Raw genomic sequence first — 19300 nt, 5'->3', positions numbered from 1 at the left:
ACCATCTTTGGTGATATATATGGTGAGAGAGAGAGAGATTTTTTACTTTGCTAAACGGTTTAGTACCTTTCAGAGAGTTCACTTGCAGGCCACGTCTTTTTATAAGTCCATGGAGACTCCTTCGATGAAAGGTTAAGGTTCATATTTCCATGTTCACAAGTTTAGACTCATCGGATCTGGGTTTAAATGTTGACTGCTACTTTGTGAGTTTGAGGAAGCTTTTGTTAAAAAAGAGCCCTTTACCCTTAGTTCCCTCGTCTGGAACATACAGTACCGCCGGGGGTTTGTGAAGATGAACGAGTTTCTATACGCACAGAGCCCAGCCATTGGCCTCATTGAAAGAGCGCTATTTCCCTCTGTTATCTGCCACCCAAAGAGATGGAACAAAACTACTTACTGCAAAGGCATTTCTCTTCTCCGGCCCTAAAAGCAAGGGGACGCCCTGGACCTATATGTTCTGACAATATGTAGGTCAAGTCTCCAGACTTAAAAAAAGCACCGTGGTCAGTGCTCAAGAGGAAGAACAAGCTCCTTTAATCTCATCTCTCTTTTTGTCTCCACTGCCATGGAAACTGAGTTAATGTCTATTTTTAATTTAACCTGAATGAATTCCTTATGCTGGAAAGGTAGCTAATAGAGACTGGGATCCATTTAACTAATTTGGGATTTTATGTGGTGTCAACACCTTTAGAAACCCAATTTTAGGCACAAGTCAAAAAAAAATATTTCTCAGAGTAAACCGTGGAACAAAATGGCTAAATTTTTTCAGAAGGACGTCTTCTTCATCTATCCCGCCAACTGGGTAACCTGGTTAATTTTTCATTTTCTTTTTATTCAGGCAAGATTCTACTATCTTAAGGTTGATTCAAAATAGAGGAAATGTGTGGGAACATCTGAATAGTGCATCAGAGTAACAGTAGTTAAGGTGAATACATTGACTCTTAATTGTCCTCTGAAGGGACCAACCATGATACCCACAATATGATTAAGAATAATATGGTGTTAAGTCTAGTCACCAGATATCATAAGTAAATAGAACCATTTATGATGCACAGAGGGAAGAATTGTTTGAAGGACGAGGTAATAGTGTCCTAAGCAAAAAGGAAGACTATAATCATAGTTCTCTGAAACCTTTATCATCAGCCCCAGCTTTCTCTGTTCATTTCTTATCAGCCCCTGCAAGGCTCACTCCAGTTATTTTATTCTTTTTTAATTGAGGGCAAAATCCTGCAAAGACTGCATGTTCTAAGAGACTGAAACTTGAGGGAGGATTGTATTTGGTTCTCATTTATTTGGGAGTGGGAGAGAACTTATTTAACTTCTGATGCTACTCCACATCTCATGTATTTTGTTACTTGCTTGATACTAGTATTTCTTTTCTAGCTTTTGCCTGGAAGAAGAAAGAGAACTATTCATTTATTTCCTCATCTAATTCCCAGTTTTGAAATCAGCTGTACGAAATTCTCAAATAGTTCATTAATGTTCTATGCACAGGCACCTCCACTATGGATAGAAAGTGCCATTTTATCCCATTTTTCTTGGATTTTTGGGTTATTTGGCTCATAATTAGTAGGATACAACGTAAATTTTGAAAAAGAATAATTTTAAATATAAGACCAAATGTAATACTTTGAGATGTTTAAGAAAATTTGTATTTATCATCCCCTTGCTTTTCTTTATACATTTACACTTTATACAGTATCCATGAATAATATTTTTGGCTTTGCCTGTTTTTGCATTTGATAAAAATGAAAGCATACTCTAAAATATTTTTAAATTTTTTTCATTTAAAGTTATATTTTTTACATCCAAACTGATATAGCCATACTACTGCTACATTGCATTGACTGAATACAAAAAAATTATCCATTTCACTGTTGATTGATTTTGAGTTGTTTCCTGCCCAGTTTTGCTATTGTAACCTTTCTTGTGCATGTCCCCTGGTGTACCTGTGAATGTTTCTCTATAATACACGGAAAGTGGGGTTATTGGGTCATGAATATGTTCAACTTTACTAGGTAATGCCAAGCTGTGGGGAGCACTAATTGATGTCATCACTATCAGTTGCTTCGTATCCTTGCCAATACTTGGTATAATTTTTTGCCAGTCTGTTGGGTAGAAAATAGTATCCCATGTGTTACTTTGCTTTTCATTTCGTTTACATTTTCCTACTAATAAAGTGAAGCATCTTTACATGTGATTAGTGGCCATTCAGATTTCCTCATCTGTGAAATGTTTGTTCTGTATTTTGCCCATTTTTCTATGATTATTTGGTATTTTCTTTCTGGTTTATAGTTCATATATTCTGAATCTTAATCCTTTGTTGGTTAAATGTGTTGCAAATTCCATATTTCTTTCTTTTTCTTCAGCCTGTTTCCCCCCCTTTCAGTTCATCTTTCTGTTCCCATTTTTCTTATCATTATTGCCCTTCTGTCTGTTCTGTCACAAAATGTGATAAAGGGCTGCACATCCATCCAACACTGTGGAGGTAATTACTGCCACATGAGCAATTTGTGTACTTCGGGTAGCTTCCAAACTGTTTAGAGATGTAGTATTCAGAAAATCATGGTCTTTAAAAAAAACACTATATTTTTTGCTTTTATTATGATGAAATAATTTTTCAAAAATAGCTTATGTGCTTTTCCCATTCTTTAAAAAAGTAACTAGGTTAGTTAGAGCAAAGTTTAACAACGCTAACGTCAGAGCACAAATTTGACATGTCTGTAATTCCCTAAACTTGATTTGTGTAATAATGCTTTCCCTTATACTTTGAATTTAAAGCTCCTGCTTCTTCCCATCAAGAGAGAGAGAGAGAGAGAGAGAGAGCTCCTGCTTCGGGGGGGGGGAGGGACAGTGCTCATCCTATACTTCAATTTTGGAGCTCAGGCTCTAATATCTACAGTGCTCATCCTATACTTCAATTTTGGAGCTCAGGCTCTAATATCTATCTTCCTTATGGCTCAGAACTAACTTCAAAATAGTGTATAAATCCCTTCTATCTAAAGCTCATTTCTACACATTCACATAGAGGTTTTACTTCTTAATCATTTGTTTTATGAACTTGTTTTTTTTTTTTTAATTTTTGATCCTCACCAGAGGATATGTTTTTATTGATTTTTTTTTAGAGAGGGAGAGACATCGATGTGAGAGAGAAACATCAATGTGAGAGAGAAACATGGCTCACTTGCCTCCCATATACTCCTCAAGCAGGGATCAAATCTGAAACCTAAGTATGTGTCCTCACGGGGAAGCAAACATTTTGGTATATGGGATGACACTTAAACCAACTGAGCCACCCAGCCAGGACTGAATTTATTTTTTAAATGAGCTATCCTCTCATTTGAAAGTTGCTGAGAGAGTAAATCTTAAAAGTTGTCATTATAAGAGAAAAAATTCCATAATTATGTATACTGCTGGTATTAACTAGACTTATTGCAGCGATCATATCACAATATATACAAATATCAAATCATTATGTTGTACACCCAAAACTAACATGTTATGTATGTCAGTTATACCTCAAATTTTTTCAATAACTAAATGAGCCAATGCTCTGTTCCTACTAACATTTTCAAACTTCTAGTCAGTCATACAGGATTAAATAAGTATTTAGAGAAACCACTAGAAGGCCTGAAGACTATGTTCTTAAAATATACAGACAGTGTCCTTGAAAGGGTTGCTTTCAAAGAAATAGGCTAAATATCTGGGATGGGAAGAAATATATTTATAATACCTGCAAATTCTCTACTAAATCTTTGGCAATATGAGTTTACATACTGCTGTAAATTAACTGAAGAGAAGTCATCTCTTTGAATGCCCAAATGAGGCAGAAGAAAGTAATGACAATTTCTGATTTAAGAAAGAAGTGTTCATACCCATCCCCTTCTGCTAGAATAGTCGTCTGGTTGATCTGTAAGAGCTGGCTGTCCATGCTAGGCAAAACCAAGTGAGCCGACCCAGCAATTTCACTTCTGGGATTTATCCAAAGAAACCCCAAACACAAATTTGAAAGAATATATGCACCCCTATGTTCATTGCAGCGATATTTATAATAGCCAACCTATGAAAGCATCCCAAGTGCCCATCAATAGGCCAGTGGATAAAAAAAAGCTGTGGTTCCTATCTACAATGGAATATTATTCAGCCATGGAAAAGAAGGAAATCTTACCATTTGAGACAGCATGGATGGATCTAGATGGTATGATGCTTAGTGAAATAAGTCCATCAGAGAAAGACAAATACCATATGATTTCACTTATGTGTGAAATCTAAAGAACAAAATAAATGCACAACAAACTTGAAACAGACTCATAGACCCAAAGAGAGAACTGGTGTTTGGAAATATAGTCAATATTGTGTAACTATGTATGGTTCCAGTTGAGGTACTGGAAATATTAAGGGAAACGCTATGTACATTATGATTGTCTAACCACTGAGCTATACACCCAAAACCAATACATAAAGAAGGGGGGGAAAGTGATACACCTCAACCTAGAGATCCAAGACTATCCAGACTATCGTGGAGTCCTAAATTCAACAGGATAACAACCAAATGTTGTTTAGCATTGAGTTCGATCGGGAATAAAAGGATAGTGAAACTTTAGTCTTGTGTTTTAAGAGTTCTGAAATATCCACCTTACACACTGAAATGAATCTAATATAAGTCCAGCTTTAAAGTGAGGAGTCCTCCCTAATTTTGGCAAGCTTTAAAAGTCTGTAACTCAAAATCATGACTATAATTCAGTATTTTAAAATGTATTATATACAAAAAATGCTTCTATCAGTCTCAGAGAAATCAGACTTCTCTTACAATATGATTATCTGTGAGTTACGTTATAGTCTGACTAGTGAAGGCCACTTACATTTTTTTTTCCTTTTTCTTGTTGGTTCAGCTAGCATGGATCTTGGGAGCCCTGAACAAGATCCTGAAATGAAGGAGGGATATTCTTCTGTCTATGTTGGCAGAGAAGATGACATTAAGAAATCTGAAAGGATGACAGCTGTTGTCCATGATAGAGAAGTGGTCATTTTCTACCACAAAGGAGAATATCATGCTATGGATATTCGCTGTTACCGTAAGATTTTATTTTTTTATTTGTAAATCTTGTACTTGTTTGCTAACCACAAAACTATCAAAATTTCAGGGTTTTTTTTTAGTGACTAGATTTAATACTCAATTTCTTTTCAGACTCAGGAGGACCTTTACATTTGGGAGAAATAGAGGTATGTAAGATTAAATCTATTCTCAAAAAACTCAAATGTTTTCTATTTATATTCTTATTTTATTCTGTAGTCAAAAATAATTGACATTTGTCTTTGCACTATACTTTAATGCTTCTAGTATAATTGCTAATATTTTAGGAATTTTCAGCCCTACAATGTAAAGAAAACCATTTCACAGATAAATGTGAGAACTATGTATGTCTTCTGACCTAGCGATTACACTCTGAGATATCTACTCTACAGATATAATTGCACAAATGTTTAAATGTATATAGGAGATGGTTATTGTAGCATTATTTATTGTAATAAAAAATGACAGCCCTAGCCGGTTTGGCTCAGTGGATAGAGCGTCGGCCTGCAGACTGAAGGGTTCCAGGTTCGATTCCGGCCAAGGGCACATGCCCGGGTTGCAGGCTCAATCCCCAGTAGGGGGCTTGCAGGAGGCAGCCAATCAATGATTCTCTCTCATCATTGATGTTTCTATCTCTCTCTCCCTCTCCCTCCCTCTCTGAAATCAATAAAAATATATTTTTTTAAAAATGACAGCAACCTAAATGTTTTAACAATAGGAAGCAGTTTAAATAAGTTATAAATAGCCATGCTATGGAATACTATGTTTTTCTATTTCATGAAACTGATAGCCCTCTCTCTCTCTCTCTCTTTCTCTCTCACTTTCTCTGACTGGTACAAAGTACAATCTTAAACTTAGTGTGCTACTCTCTCTACACTTCCCCACCTGCCCTCATGTCCTCATGTAAAAGGATGTGTATTTAAATTATGAATGTTAATTTATAATTAATAATTTGTGAAAATATTAATTCATAATTTATGAAAATATGAATCTTTGCCAACAGTTTTCTGGGGATATAAGGTCAGTATTCCAGCACTTCTGGTTTTTAAAAAATATAAGCATCTGGTGCTGATAAATGTGGAAGAATTTCTCCCAATTTCAGACCATGACAGACCATGAGAGCTGTTAAGACCTTGCTACTCAAAGTATGTTCCATAGACCAGAAATATTGGTGTCACTTGGAAGCTTCTTGGAAATGCAGCATCTTGAGCCCACCCTAGGCCTACTGAATTTAAACAGAATGTTGGTGACTCCTGTGCTCTTTTAAATTTGAGAAGCACCATTTTAATACAATTAAGAAGTTGAGAATTGACTACTTTGGATCGTAAATTGCTCTTCAATTAATATATGCACTCATGCTTTTAGTAACCTCCCTTGAATTATATCTGAAGCTTACCATTCTTCCAGCAGTTAGTGCAAATTCCTTAAGAAGCATCTGAAGCCATTGCCTCATTTCTGTCAAGGAAGTAACATTGACATCTAATAGGTAACAGCACAGCTGCAGCAATAGGTATAGTTGCTGAGCTAGTAATCTTCTGGCAGAGCTCTATCTTCTCATCAATAGCAAAACGGATGTGATAACTGCTAAGATTAGGTCCTGCCTTATGCTGAATAATTTCTAAATGGGAGGGAAAAGAAAAGCTGTCTTGTTCTTTAACCTGGTTCTTCTGCAATAGATTCCGTGCTGAGTCTGGGGTTTATTGTGAACATTGGAAATATCAGACTATTAAATCAATTATTTCCTTCCCTAGGATTTTGATGGACGACCATGTATAGTTTGCCCCTGGCATAAATTCAAAATTACTTTGGCAACAGGAGAAGGACTATATCAGTCTATAAACCCTAAAGACCCATCAGCAAAACCCAAGTGGTGTTCCAAAGGAATAAAGCAAAGGATTCATACAGTGACAGTGGACAATGGGAAAATTTATGTGACTCTTTCTAATGAACCTGTTAAGTATGACTCAGATTTTTATGCCACTGGAAACTTCAAAGTAATTAAGAGTCCTTCCTGATAAAATTATATGGAAATGAAAAGTGTGTATGTTTTAAAAATAACCTTGCTTCAATACCAAAGATGATTACTTTTTTCCAACATAGGCACATTACTTATCTTTAAAAATCATACAGTTCTGAAAGGTTCAAAAGCATAAGTACTGAGTATGAAATCTATAAAATGCATAGGCCTGGTATGTGCACTTAAAGAAGGATGAAAGTAATTTGAACTAAAATGAAGAAAAGGTATAAAATAAGATCTATTAAGAAAAATTGGGGGGGGTCCTTATTTGATGTAGCAGGTTTTATTTATCATGGAAAAGTTTATATGCAAAGTAAACAGAATTATATAATAAACTCACATCACCCAACTTCAGCAATTTTAGCAGGCTTCCATTCTTGTTTCATTGATACCTCCAGATATTCCCCATCTCTCCCATTTGATTGTTGTTACTATTTTTTAAGGTAAAATGTAAATACACTGAAATGCTTACATCTTAACTTCTGTCTTTTCAAATATGTATACAGCAGACTTTTTACACTGAAAAATTGCCTCCAGAAATGCTGAATTTAAAAATATGAAGCTTATCAATGTGCTAAACATCAAAGCCACGTAAATCTTGGTTCAGTTTCTCTCTGGTCAAGACACATAGTCTCAACATAGGAAGACACTCACAGCTGCTGCTAAAGTACTTTGAATGCCTATATGAAATTTTCAAATAATCATGTTTGTATTTTTAGAAAACTTTGTGCATGTATGTACAACTAAGCATTTCATGCAAATGTTATATAGAGGGAAGAGATGTAGGGTGTTGTTCCTCAGAATCCTTTCTGCTGAGTTGATGTGAAATGGTTTACCCTGCCAATTATTTTTGGCCAATGCTGTTCTGGTTGCCTGGCGCCTGTACTATACTAGTAATTCCCGGGGTGCTGGTCATCTAAAACTTGGCAGCACATAGGATATAAGAACAAGTAAAAACAGAAAGACCTAGCTATTCATAGGAGAATATGAATTTGAAGAAAAACAAACCTAGTCTCAAAGCACAGCAGTTTTCTTAGTGGCATAGGATCATATTATATCTCCAAACCTAATACTTAGCATTCTAAGGGATTCACCTGGACTCTGTCCCTTCATTATTGTAAAAACTAGAGGCCCTGTGCACAAAAATTTGTGCACTCAGGGGGAGGGGGGCCCCTTAGCCCAGCCTGTGCCCTCTTGCAGTCTGGGACCCCTCAGGGGATGACCACCTGCTGGCTTAGGCCCGCTCCCTGGGGATTGGGCCTAGGATGGCAATCAGACATCCCTCTGGCAGCCCTCGGGGGATGTCCATTTGCCAGCGGGGAGCAGGCCTAAGCTGCAGTCAGACATCCTTAGCGCTGCTGAGGAGGCAGGAGAGGCTCCCACCACCACCGCTGTACTGGCAGCCATCAGCCTGGCTTGTGGCTGAGCAGAGCTCCTCACATGTGAAAGCGCCCTGACCACCAGAGGGCAGCTCCTGCATTGAGCATCTGCCTCCTGGTGGTCAGTGTGTGTCATAGTGACCAGTCATTCCCAGTCCTTCTGCTGTTAGGGTCAGTTTGCATATTACCCTTTTATTATATAGGATAGAGGCCTGGTGCACGGGTGGGGGCCGGCTGGTTTTCCCTGAAGGGTGTCCCGGATCAGGGTGGGGGTCCCCACTGGGGTGCCTGGCCAGTCTGGGTGAGGGGCTGAGGGCCATTTTCAGGCTGGCGGGTGACTGAAGCTCCCAACCTCTCCTTTTTTTTTTATTCTGGGATTTATTTACCTTCTATGGCTGTCACTGGAGCTGAGAGCCGGCGTTAGCTCTGAGGCTCGGCTCCAGCTCTGCGGCCTCCGCTGCTGAAAGCAGGTATCTGGGCTTTGTTTAGCTTCTATAATTGAAACACTGTTGCAACTCCAGCTCTGAGGCCCAGCTGACTGAAAGCAGGTTTCTGGGGATTGTTTAGCTTCTATAATTGCAACATAGTTGCTTAGAGTGCAGCTCAGAGCTGGGCGGCAGCAGGCAGGGAATCTTGGCTTCCTCTGTCACTGGAGCAAGCAAGCCTCCTGTTCGCTTCAGCTGCCTGGCTGCCAGCCGCCATCTTGGTTGGCAGTTAATTTGCATATTGCCCTGATTAGTCAATGGGAAGCGTGTCAAAGGTACGGTTAATTACCATGTTTGTCTATTATTAGATAGGATAATAAGTGAATATAGTATTATCTTCAAGGCTCTGCTTACAGAGCATTTTGCTACATATTATTGTATTTCCTTTTCTGTTGGAATATGGGTAGCATGAGGTAATACAACACTTGCTACTCATTACTCATACTACTACTAAAAAGCCAGCCTTGGGCTTTATATAAATAGTTTATGGCAATAGCTACTCACCAGGTAGAGGAACTGTACATTTTTAGGATGGACACATCCCAGTCTATTATATCAGGTGCCAGTCCTCCAATGACCAGGCAGGTCTTAAAATGTGGCCAGAATTTTAATGCATGGAACAAACCAAAGTACCTCCTACAGGCAAAGCCATGGCTCTAGTTTGCAGGCTCAATTATAGAGCATTTTCTCTCAGGATCCAGTGACAACAATGAGTTTAATGGACTTGATTTCTGGTTTTAGATCTGTTACTCTAATCTGGAAATAAAAAATGTTATATCAAGGCCTGTCCTCATGTACAGAAATATTCTCATCAGATTTGTAAATAACATTGTTTTATAAATTCCTGACATCAATGAATTGCAAAATATTCATACTTTATAGATGAGTTACAAAAGAAGTGAAATAGGCAGACTCAAACTATCTAGCCTCGTGGTCGGCAAACTGCGGCTCACGAGCCACATGTGGCTCTTTTGGCCCCTTGAGTGTGGCTCTTCCTAAGCCTTAGGAGTACCCTAATTAAGTTAATAACAATGTACCTACCTATTTAAGTTTAAAAAATTTGGCTCTCAAAAGAAATTTCAATCGTTGTACTGTTGATATTTGGCTCTGTTGACTAATGAGTTTGCCGACCACTGATCTAGCCTGTAGATAGAAAACAAATATTATTTGAAAAATATCTCTAAAAAAGACATGTAGCATTTTGATAGAGAAGGTTTTTTTTCCTTCCCAGAAAAATAATTAGAAAGATACTCAAAACAAGTCTTTAATAAAAACATAAATGTATTATACAGTACATACTCTTATATTATAAAGCACAGCATAAAGTCTAACCCCCCAAAGGGTAAATTTTCATGTTCATTAAAAAATAATCAGAGTCATATTCTGCATCGATTCATTGTTTTTTCTACCATATAAACACTTAAGAATGACATTTTATTAGTTCCTCCCCATTCTTTTTAAAAGCAGAGTAGTCAGTATATGAAAACTAGTTTCCTAGTTTTGTCAGGTGAAATGTTATTACATAGATAATTCTTAAGCTGTTCAGTGATATTTATGTTCAGATTTGCTCATTCATTTATTTCAGTTGATTGGTCAAACACAGAATGTAAAACCTGGATCTTATTACTCAGCATATTATCAGGAAAATGTGAAATATTGTCAGGCTGATCCAGTAATGAACAATAAGATTTCACTTTGATTTCACCATCGGGAAACATAGGCTCAGAAAGTGCAGGCTCAGAAAAGGATTTTCTAAGATGTTTGCTCTCCTCTCTGTTTTGCCTTATGGATTCTTCTTCTTGGAAAATTTTCTTTACCTTCTCCAGAACAGCATTAACACAGACTGTCTAATAATGAAAAAATATTGAAAAGTAAAGTTTCTTTTTAAGCTACTGAACTTGCAGATAAAAAGTCCAATAAAGTCCTATATAATAAAGAGCTAATATGCTAATTAGACCTGACAGCAGAACGACCTTCCGGAATGACCTTCCAGAATGACCAGTGGGTGGGGCCGCGAGGCAGTGGGCCGCAAGGGCCGAGGCAGCCAGGGCTGCGAGGGCCGAGCCCCTTGCCCGAATTTTGTGCATTGAGCCTCTAGTGTTTAATATAAAGTTATTAATCTACATATTCTAATAAAGAAGCACTTCCTTTCTGGAACCCCGGGCACATGGCAAACATCATGAGATTGATTCCTTGTTCTAAATATATAGCACCATAATCTAGAAAGAAAATTAAAACCTAGTATAACTCAATAAAGATATACTTTACATCCTTTTTCTCAATTCATTAATGTTCTATATGTTTATCCTTTGATTTAATTAAATGAAACATTTCCTTTATTCTCCTGATTTAATTAAATGAAAATTTCTTCTGAGAGATGAAATGTCTCCAACATGTTAATACCTCACAGTAGGTTTTCTGTTTTTGCTTTTGTAGCCCCTGGACTTTGCTTATACCTGTGTTTACAACTTGAAGGGCACAACCATTTTGGTAAAAATTTAGTAAGCTAAATGATTTCTAAATAAACATGATCCAATTCCCCTAAAAAAAATACCATTTAGTACTTTAAGAAAGTGTCAAAACATATAGAGAAATACAATTCCAAAAATAGAATGCTTTGGGTTCATGATGACATTGTAAATCCATTGTACAAACCTGGGAATACCAGCCTAACTCCAGACTTTTAATTAAGAGTGATATTTAAATATCTTTATCCATTAAGGCAACTGCAGGTATTTTTTTACTTGCATCTGAGTATGTCCAAACCTAGAGCTATAAAACTTGAGGTGCATCACTTCCAGCTGCAGACAGCTTCATGCATTTATCCCAAATATGATCATTTTCTGTGTATGCCATGCTATGACAAAAGTTTGGGAAGCCCTATCCTATTTGATATATTTCTTTTTCCCTCACCTACAAAATTTTATCTGTGCCCATTCTAACCACTTCTGTCCCAGTTTTAGAAAATGAAAGAAAGTTCTCAAGATGGTTACCTCCAACACCTTTACTACTAAATCTAATGGAAATAAAATCTTCACTTTTCTTGATGATTTCTGCTTGTTTTGACACTTATCAATCTCAACCTCCTGAGTCTATTTCCTTTGCACTGATTTTCTTCCTACTTTTCTGATTATTGCTTCCTTATCTCCATGGATTTCTTAGCTCATCTTAATGTTGTTCACATTTCTGTCAACTTTTCACTTGGCATGGTTCAGTCAGAGTGTTAATTTCCAACATATATGTTATATGCCTTCAAAACCACAATGCCAGACCTGACTACTCCTAGGTCTTGCTTGGATACATATATGACCAATTATCAGATAACCAAAAATTGTTTCTATTACCTGCTTAGAATGTTTATAGCATGACAAATCATGTGAAATTATTTCAAAAGCCTTTGGGAAATTACAGTTTAATTTTGGTTTTAGGCTTCTTTTTTTCTTTCTTTCTTTTTTTTTTGTTCAACATAGCCATTTCATCCAACTCATTTTTTGCAGTGTATTTGCATTCTAGCTGAATTGAATGCCAATTTTGTATGAAATTCACATTTAAGATATTGAACACATCTCAAAAATTTGAAACACTTCCAAAATATTTATTTGATAAACTCTGTTCTTTAAAAAAAACCTGTATATGTGTTTAAAATTAAGTTGTTGTTGTTTTTTTACTTTTTTAAAAGGTATCTTGGGTATTCTTGACCCCTTGTAATTCCCTATAAATTTTATAATTAACTACTCAACTTAAACACACCTGCTCATATTTAAATTGGGACTGCACTGAATCTAGATTATGGGGAATTTTAGACTTTATTACTGTGTGTTTCAATATGATAAGAAATATTAACATAAATGTGCAAGACATCTAACAAAAAAGCTGTAAAAATGATTAAGATAAATTAAAGAAGACCTAAATAAACAGAGAGAGATGCCATGTTCACAGGCTGAGAGGAGGACTTATTCTGCCAATTATTAAGACTTATTATAAAGCTTCTGTAAATCATAGTGTTGAATTGGTACAAGAATAGAGAAATATATCAACTGTATAGAACAGAGAGTCTTCAAATATACCTACATATATAAGTTCACTTGATTAAGAACACAATAAGTGTTCTTGGGCAATAGGAAAAGGGTGTTTTTTTCACCAGGGAAGTGAGTCTGTTCAATTGGATACCCATGGAGAAAAAGTTTGACTCTTACTTCAAACCAATTCCTAAAAGTGAAAGGTAAAATAATAAAGCTCCTAGAATACATCAGAAATAAGAGTTTCATGACTTTAGATGTGGTAAAAATTTCCTAATTAGGATATTTAAATCTCTGAACATAATGGAAAAGTTAATCAACTAAATTATATTAAAATTAAGAATTTCCATTTTAAAACACACTGATAAAACAGGAAAAGGCAAGTCATAGAATAAAGTAAATTTGTCCATATGTAACCAAAAGAGGGTTTGTTCCTAATATATTTTTAAAGTACAATAAAAAATAAAAAGGATGGACAATTCCCAATAGAAAAATAAAAAGATACTTTAACAGAAATGAACAAAAAGGACATTCAAATGTCCAATTAATGTATAAAAATCCACTCAATCTCATTAATAATCAAGGAAATGTAAATTAAAACCACAATATGATTATATCACATATATACAGGAATGACTAAAATGGAAAAGACTGACAATACCAAGTGTTGGTGATGATGTTGAGCTACTGGACTCTATAATTTCCTGGAATGAATTGTTAAAACCATTTTTGGAAAACTGTTAGGCAACATCTGTACAAGATGAACATGTGCATATTCTATGGCCCAGCAATTTCACCAAAAACATATGTACAAGAATATTCATAGCACCTTACAATAGCCAAAGCTGTAAATATTCTAAATGTTCAACAGTACAATGGATAAATAGTGATAGAGTCAATTAATGGAATACTACACAGCAATGACAATCAACAAACTACTGCTACAAGCATCAAATAAATGAATCTTGCAATGATAGTGCTGAGCAAAAAAGGGCAAATACTAAAGAATATGTTGTATATAATTTTACTTATATACAATGCAAACAAAACTATCTATGGTGTTAGAAGTCAAAATAGTGGTTGCCTTTATAGACAAGGTTAGAGATTATGAGGGGGACAAGAAAGAGACTTCTAGAATGATAGTAATATTTTTTTCTTGACATGTGTGGTACATAGGTTAATAGATTTTATGATGATTCAAGCTGCGTACTTTTCTCTTTGTATGTTATACTTTTTAAAAAAATTTAAAGGTAAGTATAAATGGCAATAGATTAAAATAAATAATCCCTTATAATTTATAAAAGCTTTTATATTTTTGTCAATTATTAAGACATTATAAAGGTTCTGTAAATCATAGTGTTGAATTGGTACAAGAGTAGAGAAATAGATCAACTGTATAGAACAGAGAGTCTACAGATATACCTACATATATAAGTTCACTTGATTAAGAACATAATAAGTGTTCTTGGGCAATAGGAAAAGGGTGTTTTTTTCACCAGGAAAGTGAGTCTTTTGATGAACACTTTTAAATTACAGCACTTGTAACTCAAAATACACTTTTAATTTACAGCACTCATAATTCAAAACACACTAATATTTGTTTTCCCCCAAATCACAGACTTAAACAATGGAATACTGAATTTTAGCCAACTATGGCACAATGGCTGAAACAAAACAGCTATAGCTAAATGAAAGCAAAAACCACAATATTTTGACCAAGTGGTAATACACCTTATAAAAACAAAATAATTTAAGTTATTTAAGCAAATTAGCTTTTAGTAGATTGAAGTAAATTTTTAATGTAAAATTATTTTGTGTTACAAGAGAATAGTACCTTGGCTTTTGAGTAGAATGTACAGTATACCTTTAATCTTACATAAGATAAGGATATTTATTTCTAGATTCTGATAATTTTGCTTAACTTACCAAATAAATTAGTGCTGCGTATGAAGCATACATTATGCTAGTTAAAGCAGTCTTTGCTGGAAAGGAAATGATATCAAACAAAGAACCCTTTCTGATCTGCAAAAACAGAAGAGAGTTTTCTTGTTAAAACAGAAGTTTTCAATGTTGCAATGTTAAATTTTACAATGTTATTGAAAAATGAGACTTTAAGTAATTTTTCCAAATAAAGTCATTCATTTACTTTAGATCTATCTGGGTTTTCACATTCTAAAAATATATTAGTTTCTTTTTTTCCTTTTGTAAAAAAAGTTTCTTTTACTCATCAAAACCTGACATGTCAATTTTAAGAACCTTGCGCTGGCCGGTGGTGTGGCTCAGTTGGTTAGAGCCTCGTTCCTTGTACCAGAAGGCAATCAATGTTTCTCTGTTTCTCTCTCCACTCCCCCCCCTCCCCCTTCCAACCCTCCGGCCTTCCCTCCCTTTCCCTCCTTAAGATCAAATAATAAAAAATAAAAACCTTAACTTTTTTTTTTTTTACATTTACCAAGTGTTCACTAGGGGGTGCTGCTGTGCATATTAGAATAACAGTCTCTTCAAATTTATGTAATCATCCTTTACTACATTATTCATTTCTTCAATTAAGCAAACAGTAATCAACACACTGAACATTTCCTGGAGATTAATGACCTGCTTGGAAATGTTAATCATAAATCTGCTGAAGGCCATCCTTAATCCTAGATGATCATTAAGCTTCAGGAAATGCTTTGTGCTCGCATCCAGCATGCTTTTTGAAACCAAGAGAAGGTTTACATCAATAATGGGTTTGTCTCTCAGATGTTTCCACCTTCTGGTAATAGAAGGTGTCCCTGCCTAGAACAAAAATACTACATATTCGATTCAAGGGAGCTATACTTTCATAGGCCACCTCTATTGCCTTGAGTAGGATATAAAATGAGGACATTAGGAAAACCATTTCCTTGCCAGTCAGCAGTGCTGTGGCCGTTAGCCATGCTCCTCTGCAGTAACAGCCGAGCTACTTGATGGCTTCAATAACCCCCAATACAGGCTGTAGCGGATAAAATAATGCACACAAACTACAAAGAACAGATATTTACAACATTGAAAAACTGAAACAATGATAGAATGATTAGGTAAATTACACTATATTACTCAATGGTATATTGCAGCCCTTTCAAGTGTGTTTCCAAAGAACCTGTGATAACATTTTAATGAACAAACATTTACGTGGCACTGTGTACCAGGTTCTGTTCTAAATACTTGTTATTGTAGTAAACTCTGTTTTTGCTTGCTGCTGTCACTGCTGAATGGTGAACAAAATTGCTATCACAAGTTCCCTTCTTATTTCTTAAGAGATTTATGGAATGCTGAAGCAAAAATATTCTCTGGCCTAGGAGCTAAGAGATGGCTGGTGGGGGGAGGCCCTTCTTATTCCCTACCTTTCAGGCTATACCAACTCTTAGATATAGGGATAGGTAGGGGCAGTTTTAGCCCCCTCCTTCTATAAGTCATTCTGGAAATTTCCCCAGTGTTCCTGGCTTCTGAAAAGATTTTCCAGGAAATAAAGCACTTGTTGCTGTTTTCCTCTCGTAGAAGAATCAAAATGATAGCATGCCTTTGAATCCCACTGTTAGGCTGTAAGGAGATGTTATACTAGTAGAGAGCAGATGCTGACATTAGGAAGGAAAGCAGATACACTCCAGCAAAATGCCTCCTAGCAGAGTAAAAGATAATGAGTTTGTGAATATATAAATGTGAGAGGTCCATATTTAATAACTGGTAAGCCATATGCAGTAAAAACAGAAGCGTCTGAATGCATAAGTCACTCTTTCAATGCATCTTTCTCTTTCAGATTTTGTCCTTCACCTAAAGGTAATTAAAACTGATTAGTTTCAAAATAAATTATGTATTTGATACATGTTGTGCTTCTGAGTGATGAATCTGTACATTGCCTAAGGGTCAGTTTTTCACCACTTTAATGTTTTTAATAAATACTTGCTATTCCTTTGACAAATCATTTTTTAGAAAATACATTTCCTCCAAAATTCATGGCTATGGGCAAGTGGCCATTCTTCAAACTTATGACTCGCTTGTAATACATGTTTTTCATATTATAAGCTACCCTGTTTCATCTTTGGCATGCTATGAGCAGGAACAGTGTATGGTAAAAATGAGATAAAGAAAAATTTGGTAAATTGAAGGCTTTATTTAAATAATCTTGGCCTATTTCAGAAATTTTATCTTAACCTTGTTGTTATATTAATTTTATGTTTTTTTGCATATTTAAATTAAAAGTATTTCATATCAATATTATTCCCATATATTTCTTTTTTAATTTGGTAATATTACTACATAAGATATATGGATATTTCAACAGTAAAAACATTTCAATATTTAAATTTCCCCCACATAATTTTGACTGCTTCATTTCATAAAAGAACTGTGTTTATCTTATTTTCACTAATAATGGGATAAATCACCAAGAAGGAAACTATAAGCAGTTTAGAAAATAAAGATCCATTTACAGGTGACCTGAAGGTTGGAGAATTACCAGGTCCCACTTAGTTTATGTTGTCCAAAACCATCTTGGGGAGGGATATCAGGGGAGTAATAGGGAAAACTAACTCAGTGACTCACGAGTAGGTGTTGTAAGAAATACTGACTACTTTAATGGACAGGTCCAGGAAAAAAAGTGTTTCCTATTTTGGGAAAGCTACATGACCATGTCTTTGCTTAGCAACTCACAATACTAATGAGCACAGGAAATGCTCCTAGCAGTCCACACAGAGTAAAGAAAGTTATTTGACTTTGTTTATCCCAGTATTATCCTGTGGAGCACTGGTTTCAAATAAGCTCTTAATTGGTTGGTCCTGTAGAAGCTCAAACATCCCAACCTCTTGGCCAAACTGGAGAATTATGCTTTCAAGATTTCGGTAGTTCTGCTTTCTAGGAATGGTCCCTTTCCCCAGGTCTTGAATTACACGACCTAAGAGAGCCTCATGGCAGGCTCATCCAAGGACCTACAGAAGTGCCTGATATTTGTGAGGTTTGTAGTTTAAACCCAAAACTGTAGTCTACACCGGAGGGTTAGGGGTAAGGAGTAAACTTTACTTAGAAAAACCTGACCCTCATCTTGGAAAAACACTGTAAGTCACTGGGGTCCACCTGTGGCACAGACCTTTTAGAGGCGGTTTTCTTCCCTTTGCCTGCACAAAGTAGAAACAGTTATCTCTAATGCCGGAAGTGCTCCCGGTCCTGTGGCCCTGGTTGGCCTGCCAAAGTCAACAACTATGTCTGGGAGCTGACGTGTCTTGGCCCAAGTCAGCATTCAAGCTAATTATCTAGGTCACTGCAGCTTAGAGCAGCTTACAAGGCTTAGCAGATGCACCAATCTGTGAGCACTGGTGCTGGGAATGTCGAAAACCATCAGGATATTCTCCACTCGGTTTTCCATTCCTGAGGCCCCTTCTAGAACTTGCAGATACTAGTATATCAGTACAACCTCAGCCCTGCAGAACCTAGAAGGCTTTGAGGAGCAACCTGACTCAGCACCCACAAAGGTGCAAAGCAAATGCCAGGTGCCAAGGAAGTCTGTTTTTTTTTTGTTTTTTTAAAAATATATTTTATTGATTTTTTACAGAGAGGAAGGGAGAGAGATAGAGAGTTAGAAACATCGATGAGAGAGAAACATCGACCAGCTGCCTCCTACACATCTCCTACTGGGGATGTGCCCGCAACCCAGGTACATGCCCTTGACCGGAATCGAACCTGGGACCTCCCAGTCCGCAGGCCGACGCTCTATCCACTGAGCCAAACCGGTTTCGGCAAGGAAGTCTGTTTTAACAAGATGTCCAGCTGGAACCTCCTAACCCAAACTCTATGTGCTCACTCATGTCACAACAAGCCACCAGACCCTTCAGGTCACCTGTATCAGTTGGGCCTTTGGGTAATTCATATTTGGCACAATACTAGTATCTTTGAATTGAAGATATATAGTCAGTGTCCTAATGAAAATACTCCTTTATGTTCTTGAGGGAGGCAATCTGCCTGACTGGTGTTCCCACCTACATAATATCCAACAGAGCTTTGGTAGAATCATTCAAGTTGCTCTGGGTACACCATCCTCTCATCAGAGATGAGACAGAGCACATGAAGAGGGCCTTTGAACATACCTAAAGATAGCTTAATGAGGCTCCTTGCTTTCCTACATAAAGCGATGTCCTCCATGCATCCGCAAAGCATATCTCCTTGCAAAGTAATTCCAGATTTCACTCCTTTTACTTCTGCACACCACAAAGTTCCACCTTGACACAGGCAGCCTGGCAAATCTTGAAAGAATTCATGTTGGAATTCACTCTGCATAAGCTGAACTCCGTCACGTTGGGAAGGCAGCCAAGCAGTGT

General features: G+C 36.5%; 2 protein-coding genes across 7 annotated transcripts in view; one reads left to right on the top strand and one right to left on the bottom strand.

Annotated features, from left to right (window-relative positions):
• The window catches only part of RFESD (Rieske Fe-S domain containing), a 9919-nt gene extending 1606 nt beyond the window's left edge, over positions 1-8313 (top strand). The window contains exons 2-5 of one of the 6 annotated variants that reach the window (XM_023749915.1): positions 4893-5075; positions 5189-5223; positions 6826-7026; positions 7601-8313. In XM_023749915.1, the coding sequence (XP_023605683.1) occupies positions 4898-5075; positions 5189-5223; positions 6826-7026; positions 7601-7651 (465 nt within the window). In that variant the 5' untranslated portion in view covers positions 4893-4897 and the 3' untranslated portion in view covers positions 7652-8313. Of the gene's footprint in view, positions 1-39; positions 926-4892; positions 5076-5188; positions 5224-6825; positions 7455-7597 lie in introns of those variants that run through there. The other 5 variants (XM_023749911.1, XM_023749888.1, XM_014446132.2 and 2 more) reach the window with 5 other exon arrangements.
• Positions 5748-19300, bottom strand: part of SPATA9 (spermatogenesis associated 9) — a 26968-nt gene continuing 13415 nt past the window's right edge. Inside the window, exons 4-6 of the mRNA XM_023749874.1 lie at positions 14901-14996; positions 10661-10802; positions 5748-6857 (exon numbers count right to left, since the gene is read on the bottom strand). Of these exons, the coding sequence (XP_023605642.1) occupies positions 6793-6857; positions 10661-10802; positions 14901-14996 (303 nt within the window). The 3' untranslated portion in view covers positions 5748-6792. The remainder of the gene's footprint in view (positions 6858-10660; positions 10803-14900; positions 14997-19300) is intronic.

The sequence above is a fragment of the Myotis lucifugus genome, unplaced genomic scaffold (assembly GCF_000147115.1).
Source record: "Myotis lucifugus unplaced genomic scaffold, Myoluc2.0 scaffold_0, whole genome shotgun sequence".
NCBI lineage: Eukaryota > Metazoa > Chordata > Mammalia > Chiroptera > Vespertilionidae > Myotis > Myotis lucifugus.
Note: the sequence above shows the minus strand (reverse complement) of the source record. Positions and strands in the feature narration are given on the sequence as shown.